The sequence below is a fragment of the Carassius auratus genome, chromosome 40 (genome assembly GCF_003368295.1).
Source record: "Carassius auratus strain Wakin chromosome 40, ASM336829v1, whole genome shotgun sequence".
NCBI classification, from domain to species: domain Eukaryota; kingdom Metazoa; phylum Chordata; class Actinopteri; order Cypriniformes; family Cyprinidae; genus Carassius; species Carassius auratus.
Window position 1 is genome coordinate 13,545,123 of NC_039282.1, and position 21,840 is coordinate 13,566,962.

Sequence of the window (21,840 nt, forward strand, 5' to 3'; positions counted from 1 at the left end):
GTGTTTTTTTTTTTTTTTTTTTTTTTTTTGTATTCCCGCTGGTGTACCCTGTCATGTTGCAGATGCGACATACCGTTGTTTTTTTATCCACCACTCTCTTGCCATCACCATTATAGCTTAAAGGGAATCCAAAGTGCACCCAAACACCAGACCTGTTGGTTACTGGAGGATCTTCTTTTTTCTGGTATGTTAAACACATTGGCCATTTTGCAACGAGCCTTCAGCGCGTACTGAGTGAGCGAGCGCCTGACTGAGTAGTACCCTAACATAAACATATAAGTTGGTGTTTTTTTCTTCTTCGGGAGTGTCAGGGGCGTTGCCTGTTACGTCGTTTGGGTTATTGGGCTACCTTGTTGAACGCATATCATTATATTTCTCTTTTTTTTTTTTTTTTTTTTAATATAATGAATTAGTCCAACGAACCGTTCGGTATACATAATGCGTACCGCGTACAGAACCGAAAGCGTCGTACCGAACGGTTCAATACGAATACGCGTATCGTTACACCCCTAGTATGTATAGTAAAAATGTAATATTTGGTTCCAAACAAACCTTGAGTTTGCTCAGTTTGGTGCCATTGTTTTTAAATTATTATTATTTTATTCAACAAGGATGAATTAAATGGATCAAAGTGACAACACATACTTTTACAATGTTTTGTAATGCTTTTTTTTTTACTTTTTATTCACCAAAGAATCCTTAAAAAAATATTTCAGAGTTTCTTAAAAAATATGAATCCGTGCAACTGTTTACAACATTGATAATAATATATTTTTTTTAAACACCAAATCAGCATATTAGAATGATTTCTGATGGATCGTGTAATAATGTTTCACAATGTTACTGTTTTACTGTATTTTTTATCTCATAAATGCAGCAGCTTTGAGCATAAGAGGCTTCCAGATCCCAAATATACTTAAGAAGGCATTTTAAATATCTAAAGCATGGGAAGGGAGGATAGTTCTGGAATTGCAAGGATCATAAAAAGCTCAAATTAGGCAAAAAAAAAAAAAAAAGGGTGTTGGGTCAGTTCGCTGCACTGTAGATTTATTTAGAGAGATGTATTGCATTATAGCAGATCATAAATGTCAGAAACCTTGGATTTGCATACCACACACCAAGCTGTGACTTAGGGGTTTATAACCACCATGAATAAGGCCAAAGAGGACAAACCTCACTTAAAAATAGAATTTCACAAATAGGCCCTGACTCAGGTCTGCCACTCTAATGGAATGCCAATTATAGCAAGCTATCTATTTTACTATGCTTTGGCCTTCTTTTTTTGTATGTCAGTGCCTTTTCTAAACTTGTTATCGGTAATCTGTGATCTCATCCCCACAGCCGCCTCAACTCTATTGTGATGACCCTGTTCCCTAAAGGATCCCGCAGCGTAGTTCCTAAAGACATGCCTCTCAATATATTTGTTAAGATTATCCAGTTTATTGCACAGGTAAGTCTGCGATTAAATAACAGACAGGGCTATAACTAAGACCTCAATGCTAATCTGTTGTCAGCAAGACCTAATTCTCGTTTGTTGTGAAAACAGAGCATGTGTCTAAGAACAAAGGATTTAGTGTTGTTGCCGAAACAAATGTGCAGTGACAGCTAGATTCCCATCAGAATTTGCAAGACTACACATATTTACTGTTCTTGATGCAGCAAGTGTTAAAATATGAACATTTTACATACTGCATCATTGCAAATGTGAGTTGCATTTCCTGATTCTTCTTTTATCTTACAGGAAAGGCTTGACTTTGCGATGAAAGAAGTAATTTTTGACCTACTGTGTGTCGGGAAACCTGCAAAAGCCTTTAGTCTTAGTCCAGAGGTAAAGTATTGTCAAATTACAATAGTTGTAGAATCTTTATTTTAGTGTAATGGCACTCGTATGTTGATTTCTTGCTTTGTAGAGAATGAATATAGGTCTCAGAGCATTCCTGGTTATTGCTGACAAGCTACAGCAGAAAGATGGTGATCCCCCCATGCCGAACACAGGGGCCACGCTCCCTTCTGGAAGCACACTACGAGTCAAAAAGACATTCCTGAGCAAGCCTCTGACTGAAGATGAGGCCAAAGTCATAGGTGATGTCATGTGTTGTACTTCTAGAGGAATAATTTCTATTTAAAAAGAAATATCTGTTCATGATTTGTTCGGTTTGTTATGTTAAATGAATAGCACAGGCATTCAATTAGCCATCTTTTCAAGCAAAACATTTTGCAAAAAAAAATGTAAATTGTAAAACAATAGATATACTATTTAAAAAGCAGAAAAAAAAGTATTTGAAACTTTTATAATGTATTAATAATATTATTGAAAGAAAGATCACATGGAAACTTTTCAATCATTTAATTTAAATTATATATATATAAAAAAAATGAAGATTTAATTTGCCGTTTCTGCTGATTTTGTTGTCTAATGCAATGAAATCCATAGACTTTTTGTTTATTTCTGGATAATTTTGGCAAGACTGAGGTGCATAAGCTCAGACAGATAAGGCCTATGATCTGTCAGTTCCAAAAAGGCATACAAAACTGTGGTAATAAAAAAAAAAAAAAAAGTTGTTATAAAGATTGAATGAAAGATTTGATAATAATATAGCATGAGAAGAAATGTATAAGCAATTTTTTTTTGCAGACTGGTCATTTTTGACTGGTGCAAAAAAAACCCCAAAAAGTATCAAAAAAATAAAAAGAGAAAGTGTAAAGAGTAAAGTCAGTAAGTTGTAGTCCAATTCAATAACATTAACTAGCATTCGTGGGAAAAATAAAATCCTCTTCGGATGAAAATGACTGGAACACAACAAGGTTTGACCAAAAACATACAAAAAAAAAAAATAATTGTCTTCTTGATCACATTGATTGACATTTTCTCATTAAACTCTGTTACTATTTAAAAACATACCAGTCTTTTAGAGTTTTGCATGATTTCGACCACCAGGAATGTCCATCTATTACCCCCAAGTGCGGAAGGCTTTAGACAACATCCTCAGACACTTGGATAAGGAGGTTGGCCGCTGTATGATGCTGAGTAACGCACAGATGCTAAATAAGGAACCCGAGGATATGATAACGTATGTCATACACAACACTCTGTCAAATAATCTTTCATCTGGTGTATCTGATACGCTACACACACCTGTCTGACACATCAGTCCAAATCCAGCCAAGCTTAAACTTGTCCGTTCACTTAGCTCTGTTTGACCTTATGTGACTTCTTTTTATACTGACAGGGGTGAGAGGAAACCCAAGATTGACCTCTTTAGGACATGCATGGCCGCCATTCCACGCATCCTTCCCGATGGCATGTCCAAGTCAGAGCTCATAGACCTTTTGGCTCGGTGAGTGTGTGTATAAGTTCAATGCATGAATTGCCATTTAAGCAGGAAGTATTTGCTTACAAGGAACTGCCCAATGGTCAGGTTTCCCGAAAGCTTCAGTAATGTGATCCCTCCCAGCCGCCAGCATGAATGGGATGTCCCAGTGCAATATGAGTCAGGGCTGGTCTAATCAGACTTAATTCTTCATGTTCAATCCATTAGGTCAGTGAACTAGTTTAGTGTAAAGTTGATCTCTCTCTGAACTTCCCTCACTGGAGCAGGAGGGACTTCTGCTCTGTAATGGAAGATCTTGGAAAGTATGCAGATTATTTATGAGGACTGTGCATTATTTATGAGGACAAAGCATCATTTCTCATTTTCTTTCTGTTTAACTTGAAGTACTAAAATAACTATAAAGCCCCTTTCACAATGCGATTCTGGGAAATACACGGGTAATGTGTCCTGGCAATTGTTCCCGGGTCGCTAGATATTTTCCCCTTTCACACTGCCAGTGATTACCCGGAATATGTTTGTGCACAACCAGGGTCCCCGCGGGTCCTTAAAAAGTCTTGAAATGTCTTAAATACAATTTTCGATTTTTAAGGTCTGAAAATGTCTTGAATCCTGGAATTTTCCATATGAATGTCTTAAATTTCATGTGGGATCTTAAATTTCATGTCCGACTCGTCATTTTTATTTATTTTTTCAACCGCAATTTGACCAGCGTAACATTTGGTGGCAGCGCTTCGTGGGTGCAACCTGCATCATTCCATAGGCGACATACGAGTAAGTGATTGATGAACCCGTTGCGCTGATGGTTCGCCACCACGGCAGTTTGCGAAATCGCAAGCATGGGCAAAGACGATAAAGCTGTGGACAAGAACACGATTGTCAGGTCTCGCTATCTTGGTTCTCAGTTTTGAGCCCCTCAACGGCAGAAGACTTGCTGTAGCACTTTAAGGTAAGACTCTAAAAGTAACATTTATAATTATTTGAATATATTAAAATGCTTCATGTGTTTTTGTTATTTCCTAATGAATATTTGGGACAATATATCGATGCGTCACAATTCTTGGATTCATTTAAATTTTTCCGAATGCATTGTGAATTGATTATGAGCTTAGTTTTTGCAGATGGCGCTCTAGGCTAGTTTTTAACCGAACACTCAAATGCTCACGACGAAGAGCGCTCGTGCGTTCTGCTGAGTCTGATTATGTAATTGATATATTGCTTTTATGACGCGAGATTAATGTAAATGCCCCACTGCAAACACCCTTGTACTTCGCTTCAACCTTTTCGAACTTTATTAATTATTATTTTATAGTAGGTTCAAGTGGTGTGTGTAAGGCATATAAATCATGCAGTGGCATCTGCTGTTAAAAACTAAACTAAGAATTGATTCGAGAGAGAATCGCGATGCATTCAGAAAAATTGGAATCGATCCAGAATAATTTCTCGATTCAAAATGCATCGATATATTGTCCCAGCCAATCAGTTAAAAAAATGTTGTGGGTGGGTGACATCTAGGCATAGGACTACTGCATTATGGATGGAAGGCAGTGCTGTAAATAACTTTATTATATAAAGCATTCAATATGCATTATGCTTCTTGCATTTTTTTTATGTGAAAAGTAAAATTGAATTGAATTAAATAATGTAGCCCAGTTCATAGTTAGACTCCATGGGCCCTATCTTGCACCCAGCGCAATTTACTTTGTACACCGACGCATGTGTCATTCCTATTTTGCACCCGCGCAAAGCACGCTTTTCCCTCCACAGAAGCACGTCGCTAAACTAGTGAATGAACTTGCGCTCCCTGGGCGGTTCAGCGCAAAAAAGGAGGCGTGTTCCGGCGCAAACAATCCCTGGTGCTATTTTGCTGTTCCATTAAACAATTGCGCCACTGACCAGAAAAAACCTAGTCTAAAGTCAGTGGCGCGTTGCGCGTTGTTCATTATGCTATTTTAAGGGCGCATGCTTGACCATAATGGGGCATACACGTTGCTCATGTAGTAATCTACACAGATGCAACAGTTATTTTTGCAAATCATAAATTGTTACACTTAAAAATTATTAACACATGAGATGACGAAAATCATTGTGGTGTGCCACGAAGATGTGAAAAAAATAGGCATAAATCTAGTTTACAAATTATTCAGGCTAATTATTCTCCCATCCCCATACAACACAACTTCTCTGTCTTTCACTGCTCTTACAAGAACATCAGTCTCCTCGGCTGTGAACCGCTCCTGGCGTGCGCCTGGTAAATACGCCATAATAATAGCAATCTATAATGGAACTTGCGCACCTGCTTTTAAAGGGAATGTTGGATGACGCTCTGATTGGTTTATTTCACGTTACGCCCAAACCACACCTATGAATAATGAAGCTACTTCAGACCAACCCATTTTAGATTTGCGCCGGGCGCAAGAGCCATTTATCCCGCCGGGAAAATAGCAACAGCGCCGAGACCCGCCCACAATGTTACTTGCGCTTCGCGCTTTGACACTTGCGTTTCAGATCGTTAAAATAGGGCCCCAAATATCTGTTTTGTGCTTCTCAATTTTAGGTTAACAACGTTGACACTGAACCCTATCACATAGGCCCAATTTGTGAGCATTCACTATTATGGCTTAACTTGTTTCTCAAACATTTTTTCTTTCAAAACAAGGACCACTTAGCCAATAAAAAAAATAAAATAAAAAAAACTTGACATATTTGGCTTAATGATCATCCCCAATGCATGTAAAAATGTAGGCCATTTTAGTCTTCTGAAACAATGGCTTACTTCACCTGCTAATAATGTGCATGATTAGAAAACAAGTCATGAGAAGTGAATTGGAAATGTTCAACGGTGTCACAGTCCATGTCAGTCATTTTGGTTGATGACTTTTGCTCACAGACCCTCCTTGGTAATCTGGCATACGTCCAGTGGTCCCCAGACCACAGTTTGAGAATCACTACTTTAGACAAACCATCTAATCTAGTGTTCCTGTAGCTCAACTGGTAGAGCACTGATCTAGCAAGCAAGCAAGTTTGGGGGTTCAATTCCCCGGGAACACATGATAAAATTGATAGCCTGAATGCACTGTAAATCGCTTTGGATAAAAGCGTCTGCTAAATGCATAAATTTAATCTGAGTGAACATGAATGAAAATGTTATCATTCTTGAGGTGGACTTTGTTTTGATTTTATTTTTTTATAATTTCAGGAGGGCACCAAGGAACTTAATTTAAGGAACATGCTTTCTGTGTCAATGGATGTATCCACAGTAAATTGGAAAGTCATGGATCTCCTACAACTGGAACATGCAATACATTTCTGATCCTGATCTTTCCTACAATTGTCTGTCATTCATTAGGTCTATGCATAGATTATTGAATGTGCTTGCATTTATCTGTGTCTGAAATGACATAGAAAACACTAATCAGACCCTGAACAACATTTTCTTGGGGGAGAACCCCCAAACCCAGCTCAAGGCTATTAGGCAGCAACATTTAACCATAATTTAGATCAAGTATGATGAAATGGGCTTTTGTAATGTCCTGGGGCTGTCTTCCATGTCTTTTTCAAACTGCTATGAGGGGCCAGAATTTAGAAATTACCTGAAGTACCTTAAAGGCTGATAGTTTAAACATAGTCAACCATGTCAGGGTTGTAAGGTCAATCAGCACTTGGTATAAAAGTTTTCGCGCCCCTTTGACCTGTCTTGAGCGTGGTTGTGATGAGTTGTGCCACACTAATGCTTCGCCACATCAATCTGTGTTGTCGGACTGAACATTTGCCCTTTTTTTTTGGTTTAGATAAAGTCTTAAATTTTCCTTTTAGAGGACTTAAAAAGGTCTTAAAAGTCATTAAATTTGCTGTTAAAAAATGTGAAGATACCCTGACAACCCGTAAAGGTCCCGTTAAGACATGTGACATCAGGATGTTACGTGTTATATACGATTTGAAAATGCTAGTCACGATCTCAGCTTCAGCGTGGAAAATGAGGAACTGATTGATCTCTGCTTCCTTACAGTTTGCACTTATTTTTTACGTCACGAACGTTGAACGTTGCCTTCAAAACACCCGGTAAAAGAGTCACGCGATAATGTGCTTCATCACTACGACACACCCTTTACGGCATTAGTTCTGGCTTTTGTTCACACAGCGCTCATTCTGGGACTGAACCCAGCAATGTTACTAGGTCCCAGACCTGGGATCAATCCCAGAATCAATCCCGGGATGTTCTTGCTTTCACACCGAAGGCGACCTGGCAATGTTCCGACAATTTTCTGGGTCCGACATGCAGTGTGAAAGGGGCTTAACTGAAATAAAAATTCAAAACTATAGACATAAAAAAAGAAAAAGAAACTAATGACCAAAAAAATTACAAAACAACAAAATTACTAAAACTTTGAAATTTTAATAATACTGAAATAATATCAGTGATCAGTGAAATAATATCAGTGACAGTGATGTATAAAATTAGACTTTTATAAACATTTATGCAAGTAAAGTGTCTACTTTTATGTACCAAATAACTGTTGTGAAAATAAAGTGTCAAAATATTGGTATAATAATGTTCCTTCATTTAGCGTAACACATTGACTTGTACTTTTAATATAAATGAAAGAATATGTGATTAAACTATATTTTATTATATTGTAAAAAAATTTGAAAAATTGTTAAAATATTATATGATTAAAAACTTTAAGGTAAAACCTAGTGGTTTGAAGGATAGTGGCAAAGATTGGTAAAAATTTCACATTAAAATTAATTAGCTTTTTGGGGGCTGCACTGTGTCTTTTAATATCAACCAAATGATTCTTGTTCTAAGTATGCCTGACAAGATTTTATTAGTATGTAAATCCCTTTTGGTCTTATATATATTTATATATACTGCTCAAAAATATTAAGGGAACACTTAACAACACAATGTAACCCACAAGTGTTCCCTTTATTTTTTGAGCAGTATATTTTAAATATACATATGTTTTTTTTTTTTACAACTGTATTCATGTTTTCCTGTCTATTAACTGCCAGGTTAACCATCCATATGGATGATGAACTGCGTCTGATAGCCCAGAATTCCCTGCAGAGTCTGCTGATGGACTTCTCAGATTGGCGAGAGGAAGTGCTTCTGGGCTATTGCAGCTTCCTGCTCCGAGAGGTTCAGGACACTCACCAAACCCTGCTGGACTCCTCAGTTAAACTACTGCTTCAGTTGCTCACACAGTGGAAACTAGCCCTTCTCAGCACCAGCAAGAGTCTGGACACATCGAAGATCTGCTCCACTGAAGTATGTGAAAAAATACAAAATATTTTTTTTTGTGTTTTTTTTTTTGCCCATAGGGAAAGAAAAAAATCACAAAAAGATTTCTATAATATAATATAATATAATATAATATAATATAATATAATATAATATAATATAATATAATATAATATAATATAATATAATATAATATAATATAATATAATATAATATAATATAATATAATATAATATAATATAATATAATATAATTCACTTTAGTTGTTACAGAGTAGCTCTGGCCCCAGGCTGCCTGCTGAACGGACCCCTCACTCCACAGTCTTGCATGCTGTTGAGGGTCTCGCTTTAGTGCTTCTGTGCTCCTGCCAGACAGGCACACGCAAACTAGCTGTGTCCATCCTTCGAGAGGTCCGCCAAATCTTCCTCACCATTGGGCAGACGGAGGTAAGAGCCCAAATTGATCAGATATAAGCCTTTAAGTATACATCCGCTCAGTTATGGTTGGATATGGTCTCTTTTTTTCTACTCAGGAAGATGAAAGGCCCATGATAGATGTACTGGACCAGCTGAGCCCAGTGGTGCTCGAGAGCTTTGCCCACGTGGCGGTGGCTGACTCGGTGAGTTCCTCTCTGTGCAGTCCTTTGCGGTTTCGCTCAACATCTACAAAGTGTCTTCTGTTCTGAGTTTACAAGAAAGGATGTTTTACTTCTCTGACCTTGGAGCTTAGCGTATTAGGTTATGACTTACACAAACAATGATTTGAGTAAGTTTAGAATCACATAGATACTGGATGTCAATACTAAATTGGCAGATTCAAGAGCTACATTTAGCATAAATCCATTTTGACCTCATTCTACAAAATTCTCCCCGAAATGTTGGTTTTAAACCATTTTTTCTGTCACTACACTGCTGAGTTCTCTACATAGGTGGCTACTATGATCTCTTCCCTTCCACTTCCCTGCAGGCATCTCTCCCCGCTGGGCAGCACGCGGACCTGCAGTGGCTGGTGGAGTGGAACGGATCTCTGGTCGGCAGCCACTATGACGTGCGGAGCCCGTCTCGTGTGTGGATTTTGGCACAGTCTCTGAAGGAACCCTGGGCTCTGTGCCTCTTCAGCCTTCTGAGACAGGAGTACCTGCCCAAGCACTGTCCCACAGCGCTCAGCTACGCCTGGCCCTACGCCTTCACCCGCCTGCAGCTCCTCATGCCTTTACTTGAGCCCAGGTGAGGGATGGATAAAGCATTTACTGTAAGAGTGTATTTGACCTTTCAAACATTCTCTTACATCTGTATGTCACTGAGAAGCCAGTGGTTTGATCGGACTTCATTGTATGTAGTTTAAATTATTGTAGCAGCCTATTAGGTTATGTAAGCATTTCAGTCTAGTTGACCAGGCTTAAACCTTAGTAGGTGCAGTGCAGTAGGAGTTTTTAAAGCATGTACTCTATCTCTGTCTGTAAGTTTAAGCTATTAATGGTTTACCGTAGCCACTTTTTATAATGTTTTGCTCTTGTTTAAGTGGTTTTGCATCTGGTAGCAGTAACCAGTTCTATTTTGGTTACTGTTCTTTTTATATTCAGTACATTCATAATACATTTTAACACAACTTAAAGTCAAATTGATATAATACACAACCGATCAAAAGTTTAAGGTCAATATTAAGAAATAAAAATTGAAATAATAATAATACTTTTATTCAGAAAAGATGTCAAGACGTTTATAATATTAAAAAATATTTTGGTTTTAATTAAATGGTGTTCTTTCTAAATTTCTATTCTGAATCCTGAAAAAAAAAATTCCACAAAAACATTAATCAGCACCTGTTTAAAACAGTTAAACTTTAGAATGTTTTCAGAAGGATGTGACGCGTGACATTGAAGAAGAATTTAATTTATTCATTTTTCAATAATTCATTCAAATGTTTTAATCTCTTAGCAACCCAGTAAACGCCAAGAAGACAAGCTCTGCTGGTTCTGCGGACACTTATGTTTCTCTCTGGAGAAACTATCTGATTCTGTGTTTTGGCGTGGCCAAACCCAGCATCATGAGCCCGGGTCATCTTCGAGCTTCCACCCCTGAGATCATCAATCCCAGTACAGACAGCAACAGTAGCTATGACAACAAGGTGGGCGGGGCTTCTTAAGCGTGACGCACCAGTCATGTCTACAGTCATGCACCCCATTCATTTATTGATGGAATCACTGATTAACATCTTAGATCCCGGGCACTCCGTCTGTGGGCTGGCTTCTGAAGCAGTTGGTCCCTCTGATGCGTTCCGAAAGCATTGAGATCACAGAGTCTTTGGTGCTCGGATTTGGCCGCACAAACTCACTTGTTTTCAGGTACTATGAAGCATATGTATCAACATTTAAGATCTCTAATGATGTAACTGGTAGACTTTTAGAAGGGTCAAGTTCGTACAAGATGCAGTATTCTCATAGTGCCGTGAAATTATGCAACCAACTTTGTTTATCACACATCACATCATACTGTGCTTTATTGTTTTTAATGCGCCATGTAAGTTCAGCAAGTTTCTTTCAGATAAGATGTGAGCAGCACCTGATGTTCACATTCTAGTCATACCTCTGTTATGCACTTGTCAGGGTTTTTAAATTCCTTGACTTTGATAAGGCGATGCACAAACACTACATCTTATTTAGACTGCGGGAGGGCCATTTTCAATCGACTTCAACTTAATGATATAATTAGAATTTTGACATCATCTCTAAACCTGAACAAACTTCCAAAGAAGTGATCAGATGTCATATTATATTAGTTATGTGTGCTCATTGCAGTTCTTGGAATCATAAAAAAAGTATTTACGGGAATAGAGCAATTATTGCTCTACAAACCCTGGCAGCACTGTATTGATTCTTCTTTCGCCTTATTGATTTCATTTTTGTTGTGTCTTGTACAGAGAGCTGGTGGAGGAACTGCATCCTTTGATGAAGGAAGCTTTGGAAAGACGACCAGAGGTCAGTTATATACAGTTATACTTTTTTTTTTTTTTTATAAACTTTAATAGACTTTTTAAAGTCAGACCAGCTGCTATGTGGCATAACTTCTTGTACTGTTAATGGCCAAGTCAAGTAATGCATACATGACTTATCTTGCACTTAAAAAAAAAGTGCAAAAAAGTCTCACGGTACAAGGTTCCTACAAACATTTAAAAACCTCTAAAATGTCAGGGATTTTAAAAATGTGATTTCCAGATTTGTAAATTAATCAAAAAAAAAAAACATTCACTATTGTAAGTGTCTATATTAATTTGTTTCATAATGTGTCCTCTAGAATAAAAAACGGCGAGAGAGAAGAGATCTACTGAGACTCCAGCTCCTCAGGATCTTTGAGCTTCTGGCGGATGCCGGTGTCATCAGTGACAGGTGAGAAGGATGTTATTATTATGGATTCTGTTCTCTGGCCACCTCCATTTCGTCTCATTATGAAGTTGCAGGCTAGAAAACATGAAATGATCCCTGTCTCTGTCTCTCAGCACTAATGGAGCGCTGGAACGTGATACGCTGGCCCTAGGCGCTCTCTTTCTCGAGTATGTGGACCTGACCCAGATGCTTCTGGAAGCCGAGAATGACAAAGACCTGGAGATTCTCAAAGACATCCGAGCTCACTTCAGCGCCATGGTGGCCAACCTCATACAGTGTATCCCAGGTGAAGAGGAAGTAAAAGACATCTCACAAACTCAGTATACAATTAATGTCAAAATTGTAAACTCAAAATTAATGTTTGTGTTCTGTTTGTGCACAACACATCTAATTGGCATTACAATTCACATGAAATAGACATACTATTGTTCTTTGCACTTGAAATATTTATTCCTCATACTGATGGTCATGAAGTTATATATTGCTCTGGGAAGCGCTCCACATTTTCTTTGTTTAGGAAATGGAATTCATTGCCAGGTTACAGTGTATTCAGTCACAGGACTCCTGACGTTAGCCTTGATTTAGACTCCCAAGTGGAGACACTGCCCAAAATAGCAGTAGATTAGATGAAGAACCACATCATGGGCAAGTGATGAGTCGCAAAATGGCCAGTCATTTTTGCCTTTTCTTTCCTATAAGAAAATTTTACCAAAAGCATTAAGTTTTTAAATGAATTAAAATATTTTTTTCATGAAGTTGTTCCTGTACCCAAACTTGCATTGATAAAATATGTAGCTTTGAATGTAAATTATAATTTGTTTTTAACCTAATAGCACTTTTCTCCTCTCCATGTTTTTTTTTTTATATCATAGTGCATCATCGCCGTTTCCTCTTCCCTCAGCAAAGCCTTCGGCATCATCTCTTCATCCTTTTTAGCCAATGGGCTGGACCCTTCAGTATCATGTTCACGCCCCTGGATCGCTATAGTGACCGGAACCATCAGATCACTCGATACCAGTATTGTGCTCTTAAGGTATTTAACGACTACATTTATATAATGTATACATTTATATCATTTTGATATATTCATATTGTGCAGTTTCCATTACACAGTACATTATTTTAATGGGTTTTTATTTCAAATAAAAAAATCATTATTCATATTATTTATAAGTACACACTACCGTTCAAGAAGTTGGGGTTGGAGCCTTTCACAAAAGTTGCATGTACTTGATAAAAAAAAAAAACAGTAAATAAATTAATGTTAAAAAATATTTTAGCAAATTAAAATGTTCTATTTTGATATATATTCATCAGAAATGCAGTAAAACCTATTTATTTGATCAAAGATACAGTAACAGTATTGTGAAATACATAATATTACAATTTAAAATAACTGTCACAATTCTTCAGGATTTTTTATTTATTTATTTTTGTAACCATGGAAAAATCTTTACTGACAATTTCAATTAATGAATTATCCTTGCTGAGTAAAATTTTTATTGACCTCAGACTTGAAACAGTAAATGAATGTCATAAAGAAAATATTAGTATTAATATTAAAGTGACCATTAAAGACCACAGACATATACTCCACTAATTTTATCTCAAGAGGTCTACTTATAGCCCAGGAAACATTATAGTCATTTATAGTGCAGGACACACATGCCAAAGAGACAAAAGTGGGCCCATTAAGTGATGAATGATTCCATTTGTGATGACAGCGCATATGTGCTCTGTTTGTCTGTAGGAGCCCCATACTCCTAATATTGGCTCTCTGCAGATTGACGTGTAAACATACAGTTCACATTGGGTTTGTTCAGGTTAGGATTTCTGGGAAAATTACACCTGCCTCTAAGGCTATATTGTTTGTGTGTGTGTGTACATGTAGCTTCTTGCATTGCCGTGAACCCCTTCCCCTTAATGGAAAGGCGGGTGTTGTAACACGACCATATACAATGTTGTAGCATTTGTAAAAGGTGTGCAATTTCAAGACCCTGGCATCATTAAAACAAACAGAACTTGATATGAGTCGACAGAGTCTCTTCTCTGTTTCCTTTAAGTTTTTTTTTGTTGTTGTTGTTGCTGAACATGATAGGACATGATTTTCGCAAAACAGGAAATTCCACGTTTTGCATGAAAGAATGTTGTTTTTTCTTCTTTTCATAGGCCATGTCGACTGTGCTTTGTTGTGGTCCCGTGTTCGACAACGTAGGGCTCTCTCCTGATGGCTACCTCTATAAGTGGCTGGATAACATCCTTGGCTGTCAGGATCTGCGGGTATACAGCCAAACACTCTGAAACAACATGACCCACATTGCTCCTTTGGCGTCGATAGCGCTAAACCAACACAACCATCTTTAAAATGATTCTCAATGTGTGCCTTTTGACCCAGTGCAAATTTGCTTGGTTGCTTTTCAGAAGCCACTTTTCTTAGATGTCTCTCTCGCTCTCCCTTTCTCAGCTTGTGAATGAGCGATGTTTTCATTGTTCTGCAAATGTTGATTCTTGAAGTGAAAGTCTGGCTTCGTGCCCTGAAATATTATTGTGGAGTTAGAACAAGACACTACCGTTTAAAAGTTTAGGATCAGTATGATTTTTGATGAATAGAATGTTCAAAAGAAAAGCATTTCTTTGAAATACAAATATTATGTAACATTATAAATGATTATCTAATTAAAATGACCTTGTTTCTTCACCATTCACATTGATGGATAACATTGATCTGCTTCTCCTCAGGTGCATCAGCTGGGGTGTGAGGTGGTGGTTCTTCTGCTGGAACAGAACCCTGATCAGGTGAATCTGTTTAACTGGGCCGTGGACCGATGTTACACCGGCTCCTGCCAGCTGGCCTCTGGTTGCTTCAAAGCCATCGCCACTGTCTGTGGTAGCAGGTACGCTGGGGCCTGAAAAACCTGAGCAAATATTGCATTTTCCAGGACAATGCATTTTTTTTTCAGGTTTATTTGATGAATAGAAAGTTCAAAAGAACAAAACTGAACTTTGAAATATAAATCTTTTGTAACATTCATATAGATACATTTATATGTCACTTTTGATTCATTTAATGAATCCTCCTTGAATAAAAATGTTCAATATTAAAAAAATAAATCTCACTGACCCAGAACTTTTGAATGGTATTTTGCCAAATTTCCCACAGCAGATAAACCCTATTCAGTAGAGCTTTGGCAGCGCTCGGCTGCTTTCTTTCTCATGATAATTTGCTTACATATATAGTGGCAAGACTAGATGCGTCTTTGGACTGAAGATTAGTAAAACTAATCTATGTGTAACTTGTTTTTATGTAGGAAATCTTTTGTTTTCTGTCACAGAAACTACTCCAGTGATATTGTGACCCTGCTGAACCTTGTTCTCTTCAAAGCATCTGACACAAACAGGGAGATCTACGAGATCGCTATGCAATTAATGCAGGTCAGAGAGAGAACATTCTCTGCCAAAGAAGTGTTGCAATGATAGAAAGTATACTTGATTAAATGGTGTGTTTGTGTGCTAATTTGTGTGTGTGTGTGTTTTCTGTTTGGACAGATTCTAGAGGCCAAGCTGTCTGTATATTCTAAGAGGATTGTTGAACAGAAAAGTGGTGCTATCCTGTATGGGACACACGGGGCTCTTCCACCCCTCTACAGCCTCTCTGTAGCCCATCTTTCAAAGCAGCTTGCCAGAATGTACCCTGAACTCACTCTGCCCCTTTTCTCAGGTATGAAATGAAAGGATAGAGATGGACACAGACTCTTATAGGTGAAACCTGCTAAAACTTTAAACTTCTAATAGAAAAATGTGATTTTTATCTTTTTTCTTAACTTATATTCTACTGGCAGCATTTGTGGCACAATGTTATTTTAATATTATTTAGTATTTCATAATTTTAATTATCTTTTATTGTAAATTAGCTTTTTAGTTTTAGTTTTAATTTTAAATCGAGATTTAAGTTTTAGTCACTTTTTTGTTTTGTTTTATTAGTCTTTTTTTTAATATTTCATTTTTATCTTTAATGAATTTTTATTTAAGTTTTAGTAATTTTAGTCCTTCAAATTAAACATTTTATTGCAGTTAGTTGTCAAGGCAAGATTCTTTTTGCAATAAAGTTTTTGACTTAGATTTTTTCCATACAATGGTTTGGTCATGAGCATTCTGAAGAACATCTCCGTTTGTGTTCAAGAGAAGAAAAAATCTCATACAGGTTTGAGAATTTGATGACAAAATTTTAATTTTTAGGTGAACTATCCCTTTAACTTGGAATGCCCAACAGCAAATTTACCAAAACAGCATGTAGAAACAGCATTCATATTTCTGAATGTACTGTACTGTATATTTATGAAGATCTATCTTTTTGTATCTCTAATCTCTAGAGGTGAGTCAGAGGTTTTCCACCACTCATCCAAACGGGCGTCAGGTCATGCTGACCTACCTGCTCCCTTGGCTCAGTAACATTGAGCTGGTAGATGGAGGCCTGCTGCCCACGGTCCCGAGTCCGAGCAGCTCTGGGGACAACAGGAGGGGATACACTTACAACACCTCAGCACCTCACCTGCTTCGAGGCACGGGCTGGGGGTCACTTCAGGCCTCCTCTCTGGTCCTAAACAACCTCATGTTCATGACTGCAAAGGTATGATGATGAACCACTGTTACTTTAGACTTTGCTAGACTATAAATCTATGGCTTTTAAATAGATTCATTTGTGTGTCTCTCTGTGTGCTAGTATGGTGATGATGTCCCAGGTGCAGAAATGGAAAATGCTTGGAATGCTCTGGTCAGTAATGAGCGATGGACTAATAACCTGCGGACCACACTGCAGTTCCTCATCAGCTTATGCGGAGTCAGCTGCGACACCTCTCTTCTGCCTCATGTAAGTTGCACATTATATTTTGGTTTGCTGTAAAGACTTTATTGGTAAAGCATGCCATCTGGTAAAAGAAAGCTAAGTTGTCAAGTTATGTCCGTCCTCTATTTATGCTCAGATTAAGAAGGTTGTGATCTACCTTTGTCGCAACAACACCATTCAAACCATGGAGGAGCTGCTGTATGAACTTCAGCAGACGGATCCTGTGAACCCCGTTGTGGTGCACTGTGACAATCCTCCATTCTACCGCTTTTCAGCCACAAGCAAAATTACCACCACCACTTCTGGTATGCATGCTAGAGAATTTGTCTGCAGATACAGCACTGTTCAAAAGCGTGGGGTCATTAAAGTCTTTTTTTTTCAATTTTATTCAGCAAGGTCACATTAAAGTGATCAAACAGCACAGTAAAGACATTTATAATGTAACCAAATATTTCTCTTTCAAATAACTGCTGGTCTCTTGAACTTTCTATTCATCAAAGACTCCTGACTTCTTTCAAAAACGTTTTAAAAAATCAAATCAACCCCAAACTTTTGTCGAGGCGAAATGTCATAAATACATAAAGGCAGCAAAATGGCTGAAATAGCATTCATATGTTGCATGAATAGAACAGGGTACATGCCAAATTAATAAATATGTCTTTAAAGGTCCACCTTCCTGCAGCAAAACATTGGTGTGTGGCCAGGAAAACATCCCTGACACAGATGACTCACCAGTCACAAAGGAGTGTGATGAAAGGTACGTGCCACAAACCATACAATTTACATGAGCGTTTGAGGTTACACCCTCCATAAGCATTACTTACTGTACATAACTCATTATAATTCATCATAAAGCAGACACCTTTATCCAACGCGACTTGTTGTATACTTCCCCTAGAGCATCCTAAGATTAACTTCCTTGTTTGAGGGCAAAATCATTTTCCATGTTTGTATTCGATGCACACATTGTCAAAAAATATATTTTTTTCTGTCCACCAAAGGCTAAGCAACATCTTACGAGCACATAACCGCTTGGAGTCTCGGTACAGCAGCAGTTCTGGAGGTTCCTACGATGAGGAAAAGAGTGAGTCAAGTTTATAACTTCAATAAAGAGGGCAAAACAGGAATGATTGATATTTACTATATGCAGTGGAGTGGCTTCTCAGCAAAGTCAAGTTCAACAGCTGAAAGTCTAAAATGCTCCCCCCTTTGGCCATGGATGTCGAGACAGTTCAGGCTCAAGGATGTAATAAATATTACTGAGAAGCAGCAAATTAGTTTAGACCTTTCTTGATTTTTAGATATTTCTGATAGCTGGCTCTGTTTGGGGAAGTCGTGGCCTAATGGTTAGAGGGTAGGACTCTCAATCGAAGGGTTGTGAGTTCTAGCCTCGGGCCGGACGGAATTGTAGGTGGGGGGAGTGCACGAACAGCTCTCTCTCCATCTTCAATACCATGACTTAGGTGCCCTTGAGCAAGGCATCGAACCCCCAACTGCTCCCCGGGCGCCGCAGCATAAATGGCTGCCCACTGCTCCGGGTGTGTGCTCACAGTGTGTGTGTGTGTTCACTGCTCTGTGTGTGTGCATTTCGGATGGGTTAAATGCAGAGCACAAATTCTGAGTATGGGTCACCATACTTGGCTGAATGTCACTTCACTCACTTCACTTAATGCATTTCAGCTTAAAATAGCTTAAGGTTAATGGTTTTTGAGCATGATTGCATTAGACATGGGGTATGGCCGTAATAGAGTTTGTCTGTCTGCATACCACTCATTCTATGAAGGTAAATTCCAGTTTTATTGCAAGTCTCACGAATGAAAGGCATACCTGTCATGAACGGCATGTTGTTTTGACACTTTTTGCTTTGCCTGCAGGTGAGCCACTCCCACCGTATGCCATGTGGCTTATGAGCGTGCTGGAAACCAATCAGCCGCTTCCTCTTCCCATGCCAGTTAACGGAGGCTGCTGGGCACCGCTGGTCGACTATCTACCTGAAACAGTCACCCCACAAGGACCCCTCCACAGGTCAAACTTCTAGAGTTTCCTAAAGTTTCATGTTTTGCTTTATATTATTTTATTTTAATTTAAAATATGCATTTTTCATATTTCCCAAAAGTGCAACCATTACTCTTACACATACTTTTTACTGGAGGAGAATGGAGGAAAAGTGTTTGTGTGATCTTTAGAGCGGATCTTTCAGTTCATGCTGTGATCATGTAAACCGGCACAAACATACTAGGAAATGGCATGATATATGACTGATGAATTTAACAAAAATATGATTGTCATATATCTGTACTTCTAAATCTCCAGTACAATTGTGCTATAGACTTCCATTATAAGTAACAAAAAAGTACATTATTTCAATTCAATTATTTATTTTATTACAATAAAACAGCCATTAAGCAACAAAAATAATTCTAGACTTTATATTATGTACCAACCTTTTATTCAGATTTAGATTGAATGTGGAAGTCACCCAGATTAGAATTGCATACTAGCTTTTAAAGCACTGGTATTTGATGTAATCTCTCATCATAAGACTTGATTCTTATGTAATCCTGAAACCTTAAAGCACGTCACTCTGCAATTATCAGACAGATGGAAAACAGATGATCAGAAACTGCAGTGCTGTCGTCAGAGTCCCTCTGACCCGAAAAACCATGATAACATGTTACCAATGTTCGTTTGAACGTCTTACTCAGGAACTATGATATCAATGGCCATCATCAATGTAATGACAAAACCAACATACTCCCTTGGAAAAAATGGCTTTGTCATTCAGTCACAGCTGTGAATGTGTTCTGTTCTTTTTGAAAGGTCATTGCTGGTATGTGTTTTTTGTTCATGTACTGAAAGACCGGTGTGTTTTGTATGGTGCAGGTGTAACATAGCAGTGATCTTCATGACGGAGCTGGTGGTGGATCACAGCGTGAAGGAGGACTGGGCCCTGCACCTCCCTCTACTGCTCCATGCCTGCTTCCTGGGTCAGTAGAGCCCGTGTTCTGTTCTCATCACAATTTTGGGCATTTTATCAGGGATTGCACCCTCCAGATTAAGGCTGCAGTGCTTGAGTCAAATGTGAACCGATGAAATGTAGTGCTTTTACTGAAGTACATGGCATTTTTATCCAAAATGAATTAGCTTTTGTCATTTTTTTGGCAAAAAAAAAAAAAAAATCTAATCTGAATCATTGCATCCCTCAATGTGTCTTATGACTAAAACTATTTGGATTGCTATGAGAACAATGTTGTCAGTGAAAGCAGTAGCTGTTATCTCCTGAACATGTAGGATTTTAGAAATATGTGAAATACTTGTATCCTGGTGGGTAGGGCACATTATTCAGTTGAAATCAAAACAGCATTTGTGTGTTGGAAAAATAAATAAAATAAAAAAATATAGGCTAAAAACAAAGGCAAGAAGCAGATGTTCCCACATATCCCTTCCATATTTGCCCCAAATGAACCTAAACAATAATGAATGAGTGTAAGTACAAATATGAACCTTTAACTTTGAGAACCTGGCTCTTTTTTAGGCATGGACCACTACCGGCCGGAGGTGTTTGAACACTGTAAGAGGCTCCTCTTGCACCTTCTCATCACGTTATCTTGCAACAACAGTTTCAGCCTCATTGCCTCTGTTCTGCTAAACACCAGAGATGCCAACAGCAACAAGAGCCTGACTTTCAAACCCATCTACCAGCCTGAGTTCTACACAGGTACCAGACGTAACATTTAAACATGTTACCATTTAAATACATCAAAAAAATGTATTTAATAAAATGTTATATTGTTTTTAAAACGTATTATCATTTATTTACTTATATATGATGTAGAGGTCTACAAAAACCATGTATGAAATATGATACATGTAACTTTATAAGGTTCAAATAAGTACTTTAAAAACTATGCTTCAGCTGCATTCATTTAGCAACTATGTTTTTATATAACTGTTAGACCAGGAAATGAAAGGCAAATTCAATGATGAATGCTTTGAGACTATATGAAGCTCTATAGTTTATTAAATGTGGTGAAATTCTGCCTTCGATAAGACAAATTTAGCAACTTTTCACGAATCCTGTTTATCACTCCCTCATTGCATGAGCACTTACTCATTGGCTTTGGCATTTGACACATAGCTTTGGAGAGTGCAGTCATGTTGAAATCCTGTGGAGGGGTGGAGGGGGAGAATTCTTATCTGTGCAACTTTTGGAAGTGCAGCCAAAACAATGATATATACACAGCTCATCTAAAGGTCTGATTGGAGCATTCCTATGGACTATTTTTATCTTCTTGCTCAAAAGGGACCATCTGCTGGACCCAGAACTCGTTTGCACAAGACGGTGGTCTCCAGCATGTCTGGGCAAAGTCAAAATGATGCTGATAAGATTCGCCAACCCCTGTCATAACAGCATAGTGATCGAAATATTGTTCTTTAATCTTATCACGCTATATGTTTGTCTTGCTCAAATATTTCAGCTGAGTAAGCATAAATGAGGGTTCCTTCCCAAACATTTGTACTTCCCCTACATGTGTTGTTTAGGTGGTATGGACTTCCTGCGGAATGGCCAGGCGTCTCCAGTTCCGGATTCTGGCCTCAGTTCCTCCTCTGCCTCATCCAGCCTGAGCCTTGGAGGCAGCAGCTCCAACCTGCCTCACCTGGCCCAGGAAGAGGCGGAGCAAATGGAGAGCAGCACTGAGGATGACGAGAAGAGCAGCAAACTCATTGAGTTTCTCACTACCAGGTATTTTTGATTTTGTTTGCTAAATTAAGACTTTTATATTAAAAATAGCGTCCTATATTTAAAGTGTTTAACTATTAAATACATTGTACATTTGCAATGTTACTTTTGCTTGTTCTGTAATTAAAATGAAAGGTAATTTGGTGTTAATATTCCAGAGCTGTTCAGGAACTGATACAGGAAATGACACATCTGATACGTCTTACACCTGACATCACTCGAGATGTAACAGACTTGTATGTTGCATTTCATCAGTCTACTGTACATCCGAGCGGTTCTCACCGGGGTGGTGTTTAAAAG

The 21,840-nt window shown here is 38.1% G+C and overlaps 1 protein-coding gene and 1 long non-coding RNA gene across 8 annotated transcripts in view; both read left to right on the top strand.

Moving 5' to 3' along the window:
* The window catches only part of frya (furry homolog a (Drosophila)), a 54,742-nt gene that overhangs the window by 16,749 nt on the left and 16,153 nt on the right, over positions 1-21,840 (top strand). For 5 of the 7 annotated variants that reach the window (XM_026226729.1, XM_026226730.1, XM_026226733.1 and 2 more), the window contains exons 13-40: positions 1,342-1,450; positions 1,742-1,828; positions 1,911-2,082; positions 2,939-3,071; positions 3,231-3,338; positions 8,346-8,601; positions 8,838-9,020; positions 9,107-9,193; positions 9,541-9,800; positions 10,512-10,701; positions 10,794-10,918; positions 11,494-11,551; positions 11,868-11,959; positions 12,070-12,242; positions 12,829-12,989; positions 14,126-14,236; positions 14,696-14,850; positions 15,289-15,388; positions 15,503-15,674; positions 16,327-16,583; positions 16,677-16,823; positions 16,936-17,104; positions 17,466-17,556; positions 17,801-17,883; positions 18,674-18,824; positions 19,683-19,786; positions 20,335-20,517; positions 21,342-21,543. In XM_026226729.1, coding sequence (XP_026082514.1) covers positions 1,342-1,450; positions 1,742-1,828; positions 1,911-2,082; positions 2,939-3,071; positions 3,231-3,338; positions 8,346-8,601; positions 8,838-9,020; positions 9,107-9,193; positions 9,541-9,800; positions 10,512-10,701; positions 10,794-10,918; positions 11,494-11,551; positions 11,868-11,959; positions 12,070-12,242; positions 12,829-12,989; positions 14,126-14,236; positions 14,696-14,850; positions 15,289-15,388; positions 15,503-15,674; positions 16,327-16,583; positions 16,677-16,823; positions 16,936-17,104; positions 17,466-17,556; positions 17,801-17,883; positions 18,674-18,824; positions 19,683-19,786; positions 20,335-20,517; positions 21,342-21,543 — 4,119 coding nt within the window. Of the gene's footprint in view, positions 1-1,341; positions 1,451-1,741; positions 1,829-1,910; positions 2,083-2,938; positions 3,072-3,230; positions 3,339-8,345; positions 8,602-8,837; positions 9,021-9,106; positions 9,194-9,540; positions 9,801-10,511; positions 10,702-10,793; positions 10,919-11,493; positions 11,552-11,867; positions 11,960-12,069; positions 12,243-12,828; positions 12,990-14,125; positions 14,237-14,695; positions 14,851-15,264; positions 15,389-15,502; positions 15,675-16,326; positions 16,584-16,676; positions 16,824-16,935; positions 17,105-17,465; positions 17,557-17,800; positions 17,884-18,673; positions 18,825-19,682; positions 19,787-20,334; positions 20,518-21,341; positions 21,544-21,698; positions 21,777-21,840 lie in introns of all 7 variants that reach the window. The other 2 variants (XM_026226727.1, XM_026226728.1) reach the window with 2 other exon arrangements.
* On the top strand, positions 3,345-7,663 carry LOC113058641 (uncharacterized). Its single transcript, XR_003278017.1, has 2 exons — positions 3,345-4,278; positions 6,529-7,663. It is a non-coding gene; the product is annotated as an uncharacterized LOC113058641 (long non-coding RNA).